General features: G+C 69.0%; 1 protein-coding gene across 4 annotated transcripts in view; it reads right to left on the bottom strand.

Moving 5' to 3' along the window:
• Positions 1-5232: 5232 nt before the first annotated feature.
• COL5A1 (collagen type V alpha 1 chain) overlaps positions 5233-13186 on the bottom strand; it is a 106488-nt gene continuing 98534 nt past the window's right edge. For all 4 annotated transcript variants that reach the window (XM_070066681.1, XM_070066680.1, XM_070066679.1 and 1 more), the window contains 2 exons: positions 10519-10752; positions 5233-6968 (listed from right to left, as the gene is read on the bottom strand). In XM_070066681.1, coding sequence (XP_069922782.1) covers positions 6822-6968; positions 10519-10752 — 381 coding nt within the window. In that variant the 3' untranslated portion in view covers positions 5233-6821. The remainder of the gene's footprint in view (positions 6969-10518; positions 10753-13186) is intronic.

Below are 13186 nucleotides of genomic sequence, written 5' to 3'. Positions count from 1 at the left end.
ACCGGGGAGGCCTCGCTCTCACCGCGGTTTGGAATCCCGGGTCTGCTGGATGTGGCCACTTAGGAAGCGCCCCCACCCCCACCCCATCTCACCCCGCGGCCTGTCTTTCCCTGCGGCTGCAGGCTCGGCTTTCCCCGGGGGCGGGCGCTGTGGGGTGGCGGGATAAGCCACTGCTAGGACGTCACACCCTGGCTCTGCGGATGCACCTGGGAGACAGCCGATAGTGGCCGAAGCCCCCGGGCCCTGCCACCCACGCGGGAGGCTTGGATGCAGCTCCTGGCTCCTGGCTTCCACCTGGCCAAGCCCTGAGTGTCGCAGGCATTTGGAGAGCGGACCAGTGAATGGAAGATCTCTCTCTCTCTCTTGCTCTCTCTCTCTCTCACTCTCTCTTGCTCTCTCTCTCTCTTGCTCTGTCGCTCTCTCTCTCGCTCTCGCTCTCTCTCACTCTCTCTCTCATCTCTCTGCCGTTCAGATGCACAAATCTTCAGGGAGGAAAGCAGTCCCTGTCTCGGGGCTTCACCCGCAGCCACATTGTCTGTCACAGCCCTCGCCCGGCTGGCAGGAGGGTTCACCCCGTGAGAGCCGTCGTCCAGTCTGCACCAAAGGCTGGGTGTCTACACACTTGGACGCGTGGCGCCTGAGTCGAGAACGGGGCACCCGTGCAGTGGGACTGGGAGACGTCCAAGGAACAGGGAAAGCACCTGTGGTGTGAGAGACGGGAAGGAAACCGGGCCCCAGGCAGGAGCAGAGGGCATGAGAGCAGCGTTAGCTTTAGAAGGCACTGACTGCACGGGTGCAAATGTGTGTCCGCTGCACCAAACATGGTGACACCCCAGGTGCACCCGAGTCCTACACCCTGCACAGAGACACCCCAGGTGCACCTGTGTCCTACACCCTGCACAGAGACACCCCAGATGCACCTGTGTCCCCTGCACCCAGCACAGAGACACCCCAGGTGCACCTGAGTCCTGCACCCTGCACAGAGACACCCCAAGTGCACCTGTGTCCTGCACCCAACACAGAGACACCGCAGGTGCACCTGTGTCCTGCACCCTGCACAGAGACACCCCAGGTGCACCTGTGTCCCCTGCACCCAGCACAGAGACACCCCAGGTGCACCTGAGTCCTGCACCCAACACAGAGACACCGCAGGTGCACCTGTGTCCTGCACCTTGCACAGAGACACCCCAGGTGCACCTGAGTCCCCCTGCACCCAGCACAGAGACACCCCAGGTACACCTGAGTCCCCCTGAACCCAGCACAGAGACACCCCAGGTGCACCTGAGTCCCCCTGAACCCAGCACAGAGACACCCCAGGTGCACCTGAGTCCTGCACCCTGCACAGAGACACCCCAGGTGCACCTGTGTCCCCTGCACCCAGCACAGAGACACCCCAGGTGCACCTGTGTCCTGCACCCAGCACAGAGACACCCCAAGTGCACCTGTGTCCAGCACCCAGCACAGAGACACCCCAGGTGCACCTGTGTCCCCTGCACCCTGCACAGAGACACCCCAGGTGCACCTGTGTCCACTACCCTGCACAGAGACACCCCAGGTTCACCTGAGTCCCCCTGCACCCAGCACAGAGACACCCCAGGTGTACTTGTGTCCCCCTACACCCTGCACAGAGACACCCCTGGTGCACCTGTGTCCCCCTGCACCCTGCACAGAGACACCCCAGGTGCACCTGAGTCCTGCACCCTGCACAGAGACACCCCTGGTGCACCTGTGTCCCCCTGCACCCAGCACAGAGACATCCCAGGTGTACTTGTGTCCTGCACCCAGCACAGAGACATCCCAGGTGCACCTGTGTCCCCCTGCACTCAGCAGGGGCCAGCATGCAGGTGAGCTGGCGTCCACCTCCTCACAAAAACACCTGACGTCCTGCTGGCCTGCGGGAAGTAGTTCTGGGTCTCTGTCCTCCGTGCCCATCCTCACTCCGGTGCCAGCTCCACACGCCTGGCCACTCACCTCTGTCCTCGGAGCTTTCCCTGGACGCCTGCCCGGTGCTCCTCAGGACAGCCTATGCCCAGGCCAGGTTCAAAGCCGTAGCCCCCGGTCCAGGCGGTGCCTGACTCCCTGCCCCCTCTCGTTATCCGACCACCGCGGTCTCAGGCGGCACAGAAGCAGCGCCCTCCTCCCTGGGAAAGGTGGAGACAGGCGGCCCGGGCGCCCCCGGCTGCGGCAGCACACACGCCCTGCTTGCCCCACCTCAGCAGCCCTGCAGGCCCCCTCTGCGCCCAGCCCCGCCTGGACCGAGACCCCCTGGGAACAGAGGCTGTCGGGGGTCCGTCTCTGTCTTTGCATTTGAAGGGGTTCCAGAGGAGCGTGGAATTCCACCTCGGGGACTCAGGGACGGGGACGCAGCTGTTCCCTGAAACGCAGCAGGTGTCTCCTTTCCAGGGTGGCTGCGCCGGTTTCCGGCAAAAGCACGCAGGAACATTCTAGAAATGGGAAACCTCGCTGCCTCAGGCTGCTGCCTTCCGGGTGGCTCTGGATGTGGCAAAGAGGGGCGGACACAGGCCAGCCCTCTCCCTTGCACGGGGGCTGCAGCCACCTCTCCGGAGCAGGCAGGACCCTGGGACTCAGAGCCCCGGCCCCGGCCCCTGGGGCTGCTCAGGCCCAGGGCACCCCCAGGGAGGCAAGAATCTAGCTTTGCAGGGCGACTGTCCCTGAGCCCAGGGTGGACGAGCAGGGGGCAGGGGCTCAGAGCCAGGTCATCTCCAGTGCTGGGTCAAGTCCACTGCTCCAGTTGTCCCCCCGACACACACAGCCTGCTGGGGACGCAGGGAGCCCAGGAGACGATGGTGAACCAGCGGCGCGCCCCCAGCCCTCCGGCCACTTGGCGTCCATGCCAGGCCCTTGTCACTCCTTCCCCCGGGCTCACCGCCTGCTGCTCCTCTCGTCTGTGAGATGGCCGGGCCCCAGGGACGACTCCCCTGTCACTTGGAGGGGTTTGGTGACCTCATAGGCACCACAGGTGTTGGACAGATGAGTGGATGGACGGGTGGAGGGGTGGATGGGTGGATGGACGGGTGGATGGGTGGATGGACAGGTGGATGGGTGGGTGGTATATGGGTGGGTGCTGGGTAGCACAGCTTCCTGGAGGTGGAAGGGGGTGTTGCGTTGAGGAAGGCAGTGCGCATCTCCAAGGGAAGCGTCCACACCCCATCCTCCCAGGCAGCCCAGGTTCAGGGCCAGCTCTGGGAGGCCAAGGGCCCTGATGACCACGGAGGGACCCCTGCCCCACAGCTGGACCTCAGGCTGGGGCACGCGTGGCCCCCTGCCTGCTTCCTCCCTCTCGGCCACGCCGAGGACACAGGGCACCAGCGCGAGAGGAAGGCGGCCCGGGGATGCAGGGAGTTTGAATCGGCCGCTTTCCTGTCCTTGGGGGCAGACGTGTGCTGTCGGCTCCCTCCCAGAGCGGGAAAACCAAAGGACCGCTCCTGGCGGGCATGGCACTCGGAATTTCACCCTGGGCTCGTGAGACGCACGGGGCTGCGGCCCTCGTCCCTGCTGGTGGCACTGTCCTCTTCACAGGGCGGGGGGCAGGGGGCTCACCCCTTCCAAGACTGAGTGAGAACCAGGCGCCCTGGCTCTCCCCCACCCCCTTTGAAGACCCAGCCCCGGTGTGGGCAGGCTTCGGTGGACGGTGGCACTTGTAATGTGTTGCTGGGGACCCGACAGCAGGGGTCGGGTGCCTGGGAGCCAGGGCCCTGGCCCAGCCCAGCCGCTCCGCTCCCATCCCTGCGACGGGAATCTACGGGGGAATGGTCACTTGTTGGATGCCAAGTCCTCCAGCCAGGCTGTGGCAGGTGCTGCTGTCAGCCAGGTCCTAGGGGTGGGGAAGCTGCACGGAGCAGCGAGCGGCTCTGCAAGGCAGCCCGCCACGGTCCCCTCCCGGGGAGCTCTGGTCGGGAGCCTGCGGCCTCGGTGGCTGCCCTCCTCCCCTTGCTGGGCCCCGGGGAGCTGGGTGTGCGGCTGCGCTGTGCAGCTGCACGGCAGAGGGGCTCAGTCCTGTCGGGACCTGCGGGGAGGGCTGTCCCCTTGTCCCCGGCTTCTCCCCTGGCCCAGCCTGTCCTGGACTTGACCCAGGGAGGAGAGGGCCCTGGCTGGTGGTGCAGCAGGGTCAAAAGCGGCTCCGTCCAGGTCTGGGGGCCGGGTGCTTCCTCTGTCCTGGTCGCCTCCTCTCGCCCAGTCCAGACGGGCGTCTGTGGATCTGTGCTGCCTGGCAGGTGCAGCCCCCGGCCGGCTGAGCAGTGTTCTCCCCACAAGCTGCCTGCGAGGGGGCCGGGGGCCGCGGGCTGTCACCTACCCGCTCCCTCCTAACCCTCCGGCAGGCGCCATCAGCTTCCTACCTGCGCGACTCCCGCCCCGTACCCACAGCTCCCCCCACGCCGCCACTGGCCTCTGCCTCCCACCACAGGGACCCCCTCCGACAAGCCTCTCTGCATTCCCGCGGACCCCGGCACCACCTCAGGTGTGCCGCTCGGACCCGTGCCGGCGCTTTCCGGAGCTGTGTCCCCGGAGCACCTTCTGGCCACAGCAGAGAACTGCAGACGGCGAGAGACGCGGCAGCCCCTGACCTGGGTCCTGGCCCCCCAGCCCCCGCCCCGTTCCCAGTGGCGCTGTGCCGAGCTGGTCTCTGTCCCATGACAGCTTCCCAAGGAGAGTAGAGCGTGGCCGCATAGCACTTCCCCATCATCCCCCAGGGCTGCGAACGCCAGGTGTCCAACAAGGCTGCGGTGTGCTGGGGTCTGGGTGACCAGGGCCCGCAGCTCTCTCCCCTGCAGCACGGCCCCGCCCCAGATTGGCCCAGGTCGGCAGGTTAGCAGCCTCCCTTCCCAGGGCCAGCTCCGCACAGTCCGGGGTCACTGGACCGGCAGTGACCACCCTGCGCGTGCATCAGAGTGACCCGGAGGCCTGGGTGAACCACAGCCTGCAGGGCCACCCCGCGGAGCCGCTGTGGGGCGCGGGACTCGGCACGTCTCGGCAGGAGGCGTAGGTCACAAGGCACTGGCTCCAGGTCGGCCGCTGGGGCGAGACGCCCCTGTGCAGCACTCACGAGGGCCGGGGGTCTGCTCCCGCCACACAGAGGAGGGGCAGCTCGGGCAGGCTCCGGACGTCGCTCCAGCAGCTGGGGACCCCGGGCGGCTGTGACAAGGGCAGCATTTACCTTCGGGGTGCAGTCGCTGTGTGGGGGAGGGGAACAAAGCAGGCCCAGAGTCGCTGTGCAAATATAAGTCATTTTATTGCAGAATACCGTAGCTACAGTGGTCTGGAGAGCGCGGGTACAAACCACAAGGACTCGGGGACCCACGGCAGAGGAGGGGACAGACGAGAGGGCGCCTGGGGCGGGCGAGAGGCGGGGCAGAACCACATGACCTAGGCAGGGCCCACGGGGCGGCGCAGCCCTCGCGATGGCTTGTCCGGCGGGAGATGAGGGCGGCCGGCACTGCGCACGCTGGCCTCGGGCTCTTGGGGGAGGGGGCCGTTCTTTGGCAAGGGAGCCAGGCTTGCTCTTTGCGGAGCTTGGTGCCCAGCGCCACAGGTCTCAGAAGCCGGAGCCACGTGCCGGGGGGCGGGAGGACAGCACCAGAGGGGACAGCTCGCTCCCAGGGGGCCCAGCTGCTTGTCCCAAGGTGGAAGGCGGGCAGCTTTTCACAGTAAAGGGGCCGCCTGGGGTCCTCCGGCCCCCGACCCCAGGCACTTGCGGTGGAAATCCAGGTGGCCCGTGCCGGGAGGCAGCCCCAGGCAGCCCCACGGAGACTCCAGGGTTCACTGGGCTCTTCTGCCTCTTGCCCAGGCCACAGCGCGGGCAGCGTGGCCCCGGCTCCATCTCAGTTCTTGGAACAAACGGAAGTTAGCACCACAGACCTTCGGCAACCAGCAGTCTGCCATGGGCGCACCGCGGACCGTGCGGGGAGGGAGGGTCTCTGCATCTGGGGGTGTGGGCGTTTGCACGTCAAGGCCCCGCCGGCTGTGCCATGGCCCGGGGCTGGCAAGAGCCGAGGACAGGAGCGCAGGCACGGCCAGGCACCCCCGTGCGGCCGCCGGGGGTCAGGAGATAGCACCGCAGACGTGGGAGGGAGCACCGGTGTGCGTCTCGCTGTCACGCACGGGTGGACAGGGAGGCACCTGCACCCAGAAGCCGCCCCGTGGAGCTTGGCCGGCACGCGCCGCTTCTGTCTCCTCCCCACCAAACCAAAGTCTGGAGCGAACCAGGGGCTGATGTGCGGGGGGGCTCCGGCCCAGCGTTGTCCACGGGGCGGGGGCGTCCCACCCCTGAGGCCTCGCCCCGTGTGCCGGCCCCCATGCACAAGTCAGAGACAGGCACACGTAACACGTATGACAACACAATACAAATATTTACTCACAACTCACAAAAACATAAGCACCGTGGGTCCACGGGAGAGGCTCCCGCCGGACCGTGGGGGGGGCTTTGGTGGCACCGGCTGACCTCGGCGAGGCCCGCCCAGGACACTTTTGGAAGGTAAGGGAAACGCACATCTTCAAGTCGAATTGAGGAGGAAGTGAGATCCAGAGACGGCGGCCCCAGCCCCGCCCGCGCCCAGTCCCCGGCGGAGGCGGAGCGGGCGCCGCGGCTCCCTTGCCTGTGGCGCGCGGTGTAGACGGGGCGGCCGTGGCCCCCGGGCGGCTGTGGTGCGGCTAGGTCATGTGATTCGGCTCCGGGGTGGGGGCACGGCTCTCTCCCTCGTGCTCTGTCTGGGCCTGGGGTCCGGGCGCCGCCAGAGCGGGGCGGGAGTGGGGGCGGGCGTGCTGAGGTCACGAGGTTGCTCTCTGGAGACCGGCTGGGGCTCCTAGCCCATGAAGCACGCCGGCCCCACCTCAAATCCGAATTTCTGTGTGGCTTCACCAAAGTCGTTGAACATGATGTCCACGATGGGCAGCTGCTCCACCTTCGGGGTGTCCAGCTCCAGCACCGTCTTCTGGTAGCCCTTCCTGGCCTGCGGAGGGGGAGGGGGCGGGGTGAGGGGACACCAGGGCCGCTGGGGGGGGGCAGGGGTCACCGCCCCTCCCCCACCTGCCCAGACTGCGCGCCCAGACCCTTCCCTGCCTGGGACACCGCCCGCGACCCCAGGACCGGCTGTGGAGGACGGGGGCCCACGCCGGATTCACATGAGGGGGTCTTTTCCCAAATGGACCAATCCCGGGATGCCGACAGTGGCGGGTATGGACACAAGTGGGGGCCCCTCCCATACGCAGGGGCAGGAGGCACCGGAGCCTTCCACAGAGGCGTACGCGGCAAACGACGCAGGGAGCCCGGTACCCGTGCTGGCCCGAGGACGGGACCTCAGCCCCACCTTGCCAAGGGAGGGGTGGGGTGGGGGGTGGGGCAGGCCTCGGGTGACAGAAGCTTCCTGGGAGGGGTCTCCTCCGGGTCCTGGGGCGCCTGGGTCCCCAAGGCCAAGAGCTGAGATCCTCTGTCAGCGAGGCCCGGGACGGCGCCCCCATTCCCTCGGGACAGCCCCGATTCTGCCCCCCACCCCCGCCCGCAGCTGGATCTGGGCCTCCCTGCGCTGCCCGCCTCCCTGCAGAAATCATCCAATGGAAGAGCAGGGAGGAGCCGGCGTGGGGGCCGGGGCTCCCAATGCCAGAGCTGCTCAGGGCCCTGCTGTGCGTCAGGCCAGGCCTCCCGAGGCCGCTGGAGGGGTGAGGAGGTGGGGCCCTGCTGGCCCACTCCGGGGCTGGCAGCCCCTGCTTGGGGCCCGGGGTCATGGCTCCTGGAACGGACCCACACAGACTCGAGCCAGGCCTCCCGGCCGAGCCGCCTGCACACGTCCGACCCGGGAAAGCTGTGGCATCCTGGGCGGGATTCACGCAGGGTCACAGCGAGGGCGTGAGGACTCAGCCCCCCCCTGCAGCAGGGGCTCCCCAGCTTCCCAGAGGGACCCCTGCCCCCGCCCGGCCCGTGCTCCCGCCAGGCACCCCAGACCTGAGGGCGTCCCCTCTGTGCCGCGGGGCAGGGGGACAGCACAGCCGGGACTCGCATCCCTGGAGCAGCGGCCGCTCCCTGCGCAGCCCCACCTGCCCCTCAGCCTCAGGCTGGGCTTCGGAACCCGCGCCGTGGGAAGCCGGGGCCCCAGCCGGTTCTGGTGGCCCAGGTTCGCTGTCTGCGTCCCAGGGGGCACCGGGTGGCCCGGGACCTCTACAGTACAAATGCTGATGGCCACCCGCAGGCAGAGTTTCGGGGAAGCCAGCGCCCTGTGACCGGCCTGGCTGGGGGCTCCCCTGAGCTGCAGGGGAGGGCGGGCTGGACAGTGAGGGTGCGGCTGGAGGCCACCTCTGCCGTCCATTCCCCGTCTCCTTGGGCCTTGGGCCAGGAAGTGAGCAAATCAGAGTCCCCCATCGGCAGTGCCGGCACCCTGTGACCTGGGTGGCGGCAGAGCATCGGTCTCTGCCGCCCCGGGGACCGGAGGTGACGACTGAGCCGGCGGTGATTTCCCAGGACTGATGGGGCCCGTCTGTTCCCGTTAGCAGAGCGCTTAGCGAGGGGCGGAGGGAAGCAGGTGCCGCTCGCGCTCCGACACCCCGTTATTCCCGGGCATAAATAACCATTACGGCTGGCGGTGGCCCCGGGAGGCGCCCGGAGCGGTGCAGACGAGGGGATCTGCACGGCGCAGCCCTCCCCGCTCCCGCCCGGTGATTTGTGCTTCTCCGTGGGCCGGGCCTGTGCGGCCTCAGGGCGCCCGCGCCAGAGTTCCAATTTCTCGGCTGTTATTACCGAATGAACTGGGCGGCCTCCTGGCGCTGGGCAACCCGGTGATTAATGGGGGTCGTGCCTCCCCCAGCTGTGGCTGCACTTGCCAGGAGTTGGGGCGAGCGGGGCCCGGGCCGGCGCGGCTGCACCAGGCTGCAGGCGGCTCCCCGCGGACGCCCCGGCCCTGCCTCCACCTGCCTGCTGCTGACCCCATGTTCCTGCCGGCCGGCCGGGCAGCCGCCCGCCTTCTCAAAGAACCTCTTCCTTCCAGAATTCACCCCATTCTGGGGTCGGAGCCCCGGGCCGGAGTCCAGCCCGGATGGTCCCACAATGCCAAGGGTGCCCCTGCGTCCCGAGATGCACAAAGACCCCCCAGAGCCGGGGGGTGACCGCTGGGGGCGGCGGCGAGAGCACGGAGCTTCTCCGATCTGCGCGGTGGCTTTGTGGTGGAGAACGGCCGGACCGGGTGGCGGGCGGCCAAGTCCAGAATCGGCGTGGGCTGTCCCACCCGGGCAGGGGCCATGGCTGTCAGGGCGCGGGCAGGGATGCGGCTGGGGACGGCTCTGCCGCCGAGCCCGCTGGCCCCCGTGTCGGCACTGCCCAGGTTGGCACCCGAGGGTGACTGCTGGACATGCCTGGGCCCTCCCGGTTCTGTGGCTGGGACGAGGGGAGGGCACTTTAAGAGAAATGGGGGCAGGGTGCCGCGGCGCAGGCAGTGCAGCCCCCTGGGGACCCCCGCACCCTGCGGGGAGGTGCTGGCTTCAGCCCCAGCCCCTCTGCTCTCCACCCGGTTTCCTGCGAGCGCTCCTGGGAGCCTTCAAGTCCTTGGGTTCCCGCCACTCACAGAGACCCAGGCAGGGTCCCTGGCTCCGGGCTTGGGTCCGGTCCTGGCCTGGCTGCTGTGGGCGTTTCGGGAGTGAACCAGCTCCCTGTTAACCCACAAAGCTGCCCCTGGGGGCAGTGAGAAAGAGACCCCGCCCTAGGAGAGGGGGCAGGGCAGGGGGGGGCAGGGCCGGCAGCAGCCCCAGGCCTGGGTCAGGGTCAGGGTCAGCGTGGCCTCTGCATTCCTGCCAGGCTGAGCCCCACTCTGTAGAAACCTGGGTGGCTGTGGCCAGGCTGGACAGCACCAGGTCCCCCCGGAGGAGGGAAGGAAGCAGCCCTCGAGTCCGGCCCAGCTCCACCGGGCACAGAACTCCTGGCAGGGGATGTGTCGCGTGCTCAGGGACTCCCCCAGGTGTGACCAGCTTGGGGTGGCGGCCAGGGGCAGGGGGAGCCTAAGGGACCCAGGGGTCTGAGTGGCCTAGAAATCCACGTGGAGGGGTCCTGCGTGGAGCCGGGGGCGAGGGCCTGCCTGGCCCACTGGCCAAGCTGTTTTCATAGGGGCTCCCACCCAGACCAGGGCTCAGCGCAGGCCGGCCCTGGACGCTGGGCCTGGGCTGGGGTAAGCGGAAGGGGTGGAGCGGACACCGGCCCCACCCCTGTGGGCGCTGGCCTGGGGGAGGGGCCGGCAGAGTGGAGAGCAGGGTTCTGATGTTGGCTGCGGCGCTGGGAGCCAGGGAGACCTGCCAGGGTCTCAGCAGAACCGGCCCCCCGCCCCGACATGCGGACACACGGCTGACCCGGGCCGGGGTGGGGGTGCCACGTCCAGCCCCTGTCCCACGGGAGCTGCTGTGACGCCATGTTCTCAGGAGCAGGTTCACTCTGGCTGCCCTGGCTCTGCCCGCTCCAGGCTGAGCCGCCCGGGGCAGGCGCCTCGCGGGGGTCCCGGGGGGGGGGGCGCCCGGGGCAACACTCACAGCGCAGCCGTCCACCAGGGCGCGGATGTAGGGGTTGTTGTCGTGGGACATCTCCTCATCGTTGGAGCCCAGGAAGCGCATGGCCCTGTCGTAGCTGCCCGTGGCGGCGTCCTGCCAGGCCACCGACTGGTAGCAGTGGTAGGTGACGTTCTGGTAGGCGGAGGCACTCAGCAGCCGCAGGAAGGTCATCTGCACCACGCCCACGGGGGTGCCCTCCGCGTCCACGTAGGAGAGCTGGGGGCGGGCAAGGTGGGGCTCAGCCGGGCAGATGGGTCCCGCACTGCCCGGACTCACCGCACCCAGCCCCGCACCATGGTTCCCCCAAACTGAACCAGGACCCACACCTGGTCTCCTGCGGATTCAAATACTCCTCCCCCTCCTCCCTGGCTGGCTAGCCCCTCCAGGCTGGTTCCTCCAGGAAGCCCGCCAGGGTTAGGTGTTCCTGCACCTGATCCGCCCCCCTCGCCCTCTTCCCTGTGCAGGCGGTGAATCCCCGCTCACTGCCAGGCCCCGGCGCCTACTCCAGAGGCTGGCGAGCTTGAGCGAGTCTGCTTTGTGGCTGACTTGTGGCCTCTCAGAGGCAGCAGCCCAGCGGCCCCGGGGCCAGCGGCCACTTGCAGCACCCACAGCAGCTGCCTGCCCAGTGAACCCGCCTGACTCCCCTCCCCCCGCTTCTGCCTGGGACGTGGTGCTGGCCTCTGCCGTGCCTGAGTGCGGCTGTCAGGTCTCCGGCGTCCAGGCAGTGGGCACCACCCTGACACGGGAGCTCTCCCACAGCGGCCCCGACAGCCTGGGACGCAGGCTCTGCACGCCCATGGGGCTGGGTTCCCTGGGGCCTCCCCTCCCCCGCTCTGTGACCCCCCGTGGTGGTGCTGAGGGGGTGACAGGCAGGAATGATCAGGGCGATGCAGACGGCTGGGTGACAGGGGCCCCCTGGAGACGCAGGGGGCCCTGGGGGTGGCCTCTGGCCTCGCCACGAGAGAGAGGCCACGTCTGCCTGTGCAGTGCTGGGCCCGGGGCTCCATTAGCTCGGCCTTGGCCCTGTCAGAGGCAGCCCTGGAGCCGGTGGACCTGCCTGCCCGTCACTGGAAGCCCACCCTCCACGCGGATGCACCACGTCTCAGCGGCTTCCCCAGCGTCCCCGGCTAGGGGTCAACAGCTGGGCCCTGAGCTCGGCCAGGCATGGGGCCGGGGGCCCGGCGGGGAGGTCTCAGCCTCTGCATCTCTTTCGCAAGTGCAAGTGGTTCCCACCCTGTGGGGTGGGGCCCCGTGCCCCACCCACCCCCGTGTCCAGCCCCAAAGACGACAGCTCTGCCGGCTAGAGTGGCTGCACACGGGGCAGGGGCGGGGCGGGGGCCACCACCGTGCCACCTGCTACCGCTAGAGCGAGCCAGGAGCCCAAGCCCCCGGCACACACGGTGCCGTCGGGCACAGCAATGGCGTCACCGTCGGAGCCTGCGGAAGGAACGGATACCAACCAGCGGCCGGGCCATCGGGCTCCTCCAGGAGGACGTGTGACTGACTCGAGAGGGGGACGCGTGCCGGAGAGGCCAGCGGGCGGCACCGGACACAGAAGGACCTGAAGGGCCTGGCGGTGGGGAGCCCCGGGCCCCGGGATGAGGGTCCTGCCCGGCAGAGGGCGCTCGGCAGGAAGCACGGCTTCCAGGGGGTCGCCCGGCCTCCCCGGCTTCCCCAGGGGACCCTCCGAGTGCCTCCTGTCCACTTGGGGTATCACAGACAGCTGGAGCACACGGCCGGCCCCCAAGTCCCAGGGACAGGGCTGTCCCCGTGGCTCATCAGCTGAAACAGGACAGAGGCGGAGGTGGGCCGCCACACCCCTGCCTCTGGGCCGGGAACGTGGGCTTGGGGCACCAGAGGCCTGTTTGGAGCCGGGTCCTCCAGGAGGAGGGGAGGCGGTGACCGCGGGAGCACAGAGGGGGCCGGCCGCCTCCCAGGGGGAGGGGCTCATTCTCTACCTGACCCCGCCCACTCCCCTCCCGGAGGGCTGTGTCTCAGGTCCTTCTGTGTGCCGGCAGCTCAGGTGTGAGGACAGCACAGGTGAGGCGGGAGAGGTGGGGAGAGGCGGGGAGAGAGGCAGGGAGAGGCGGGGAGAGAGGCACACTCAGTCCCCGGCAGGAAACAGCAGAGGAAGCCGGGGGAAGGCGGCCCCGGCCGGCGCAGGGCGCGGGGCATCAGTAGCGCAGCAGGTGCAACCCCGAGGGCCAGCGGTGCTGCAGGCCAGGGCGCGGGGGGCAGCAGAGGTGGGGACAAGCGGAGGAGCCCTGGCTCTCGGGGGATGCGTGGCCTCTGTGCCCACCCAGAGAGGCTGGGGCTGGCACCCGGGGGCCGCGCTGCCGGTGACGGCCGGGCTGGGGGCCGGGGAACCCAGAGCTGCCTCCTGGGCTCGTGTCGGCAGCGTGCGGAGGGACAGAGGAAGGGACGCACGGGCTCCACACGGCCCCCGCGCCGTGGCCCACAATCCGGCCTCAACCTGCCAGCAGGAAGCCGAGGACTTCCGCTCTGCACCCACGATCGGAGGCGCCGCGTGCGCATCGTGGACGCGGCCAAGGCCTCACTCGCATGGGGAAGTCCAGCCCGGCTCTCGCAGGGAGTGACCCCGGTGGGTCCTTCCGAGGGGAGGCCACGCCTTTTCATCTCGGGGTGCCCA

This window comes from Oryctolagus cuniculus, chromosome 1 (assembly GCF_964237555.1).
Source record: "Oryctolagus cuniculus chromosome 1, mOryCun1.1, whole genome shotgun sequence".
Classification (NCBI taxonomy): domain Eukaryota; kingdom Metazoa; phylum Chordata; class Mammalia; order Lagomorpha; family Leporidae; genus Oryctolagus; species Oryctolagus cuniculus.
The sequence above is the reverse complement of the archived record's forward strand: the minus strand, read 5'-3'. Positions and strand labels throughout refer to the sequence as shown.